This window comes from Halyomorpha halys, unplaced genomic scaffold (assembly GCF_000696795.3).
Source record: "Halyomorpha halys isolate HHAL.00 unplaced genomic scaffold, Hhal_1.1 Scaffold1272.1, whole genome shotgun sequence".
NCBI lineage: Eukaryota > Metazoa > Arthropoda > Insecta > Hemiptera > Pentatomidae > Halyomorpha > Halyomorpha halys.
This window is the reverse complement of record NW_027110660.1, coordinates 13,796-15,414: the sequence shown is the minus strand read 5'-3', so window position 1 is coordinate 15,414 and position 1,619 is coordinate 13,796. Positions and strand designations below refer to the sequence as shown.

Below are 1,619 nucleotides of genomic sequence, written 5' to 3'. Positions count from 1 at the left end.
TAAATTATGCTGGTGCTTATGAAGATCATGTTATTTCATAGAATTCAGGGAAAAGAGGGCAGGAGACTACATCCCATTTTATAAGACATTTTTAAGCAGTTGCTGATTCTTATGGTGTTATGGATATAATTATGAATTATTCATTGAAAGCATTTGGTGTTCCACACTCTACATTCCAAATCATACATATCAAAGTGCAAAAACCAGAAACATTTATGAAGCACCCACCTCCCAGCTCTGGAACATTCAAAATACTTATGACAATTACCATGCAGAGGTACTCTATCCCCCACAGTGCACGAAGGCCCATAGGTTATAGTTTGCAATGTGTAAGTTTCAGGAGTAAATCTATCTGGACCAAACGCTTTACCCCTTCCTTGGACTGTGTCAGTTGTTTCTGTCGTTGTAGAAGATTCACTATCTTCTTCTGTTGTGGTTTGAGTTGGATCTACTGTAGATGTTACTTCAGTTGTACTAAATCTGGTACTTGGTTTTTCTGTACCTGATTCACCATCTGGTGATTCTTCCGTAGTACTGGTTGGTCCTGTCTTAAATGAAGTTGACTTAGTGTGAGAATGAGTAGTTCTTCTTTTGAATGGATTACATCGTTCGATTGGAGAAGTTACTTTCTTTGTTGTTCTACGAGTTATGATAGTCGGTGTTCGTGTAATTGATGATCTTTTAGTGGTACTAGATGGTCCTTTTGTAGTTGTTTTATCCGAGGTAGATGAAATTTCATCAGAATCATTAGACTCGGAATGAGTGGTTTTGAATTTAGTAGTTGATGATTCATGGGAATCAGATGAATTGTCTTCAGTTGTTGTCCTAGATCTTGTTGTTGACGTTTCTTCATTTGATCCTGTTTTATCTGTTGTTGTTGACCTAGTGTGAGAATGAGAAGTTCTTCTTTTGAATGGGTTACATTGCTCAATTGGGGAAGTTACTTTCTTTGTTGTTCTACGAGTTGGATGTCTTTTAGTTGTTTTGAATCTGATGGTTGTCGTTTCTTCATTCGATTCACTATTTGAAGATTTTTCGGTGGTACTTGATGGTTCTTTAGTTGTTTCGGATGATTTGTGACTATCACTATCATCGGATTCAGTAGTTGTTTCACCATTTGATGATCCTTCAGTAGTTTGTCCTATTGCAGTGCTGGTTGTTTCAGATGTGGTCCATTCTGGTTCAGGTTCAGTTGTTTCAGCAAAAATTATAGCAGTACCTGTAAAAAGTAATGGCTCTGTGAGTGTATAGTTATCATTTGATAATTTTTTTTTAAGAGATACATTTTTACAATAAATATATATTTTTTTATGTTTCAAAGGAATAAAAGGCGAGTTTAACAATTAGAATACTAGATCACTAAACAAGCTCAAGAGACTAAATTTCTGGACAATCCCATTTCTACTTTCCTTCGTCACTCCAGTATTGTTTAGTTTAGGTATTCTCCGAAGTAAAAGTTGGTGGATATTACCCAAACTAATTTTATATGCTGGTATGGTGGGTTTAAATAAAGTTTTGGACTGTATTAGGAATAAATTATAACTATGATGAGCAAGATAAAATGCCTGTATTTTGGATGATTAATGAAAATAGATTATACTGGAAGATTATTGATTGAC

At 35.1% G+C, this 1,619-nt stretch overlaps 1 protein-coding gene across 1 annotated transcript; it reads right to left on the bottom strand.

Annotated features, from left to right (window-relative positions):
- Nucleotides 1-6: 6 nt before the first annotated feature.
- LOC106689066 (salivary glue protein Sgs-3) lies at nucleotides 7-1,219 on the bottom strand (the record flags this gene model as incomplete). The annotated part of the gene is given in 1 exon segment (XM_067048799.1): nucleotides 7-1,219. A coding segment is annotated over 1 exon segment (1,079 nt), but the record flags the coding sequence as incomplete, so codon positions are not given.
- Nucleotides 1,220-1,619: the final 400 nt, after the last annotated feature.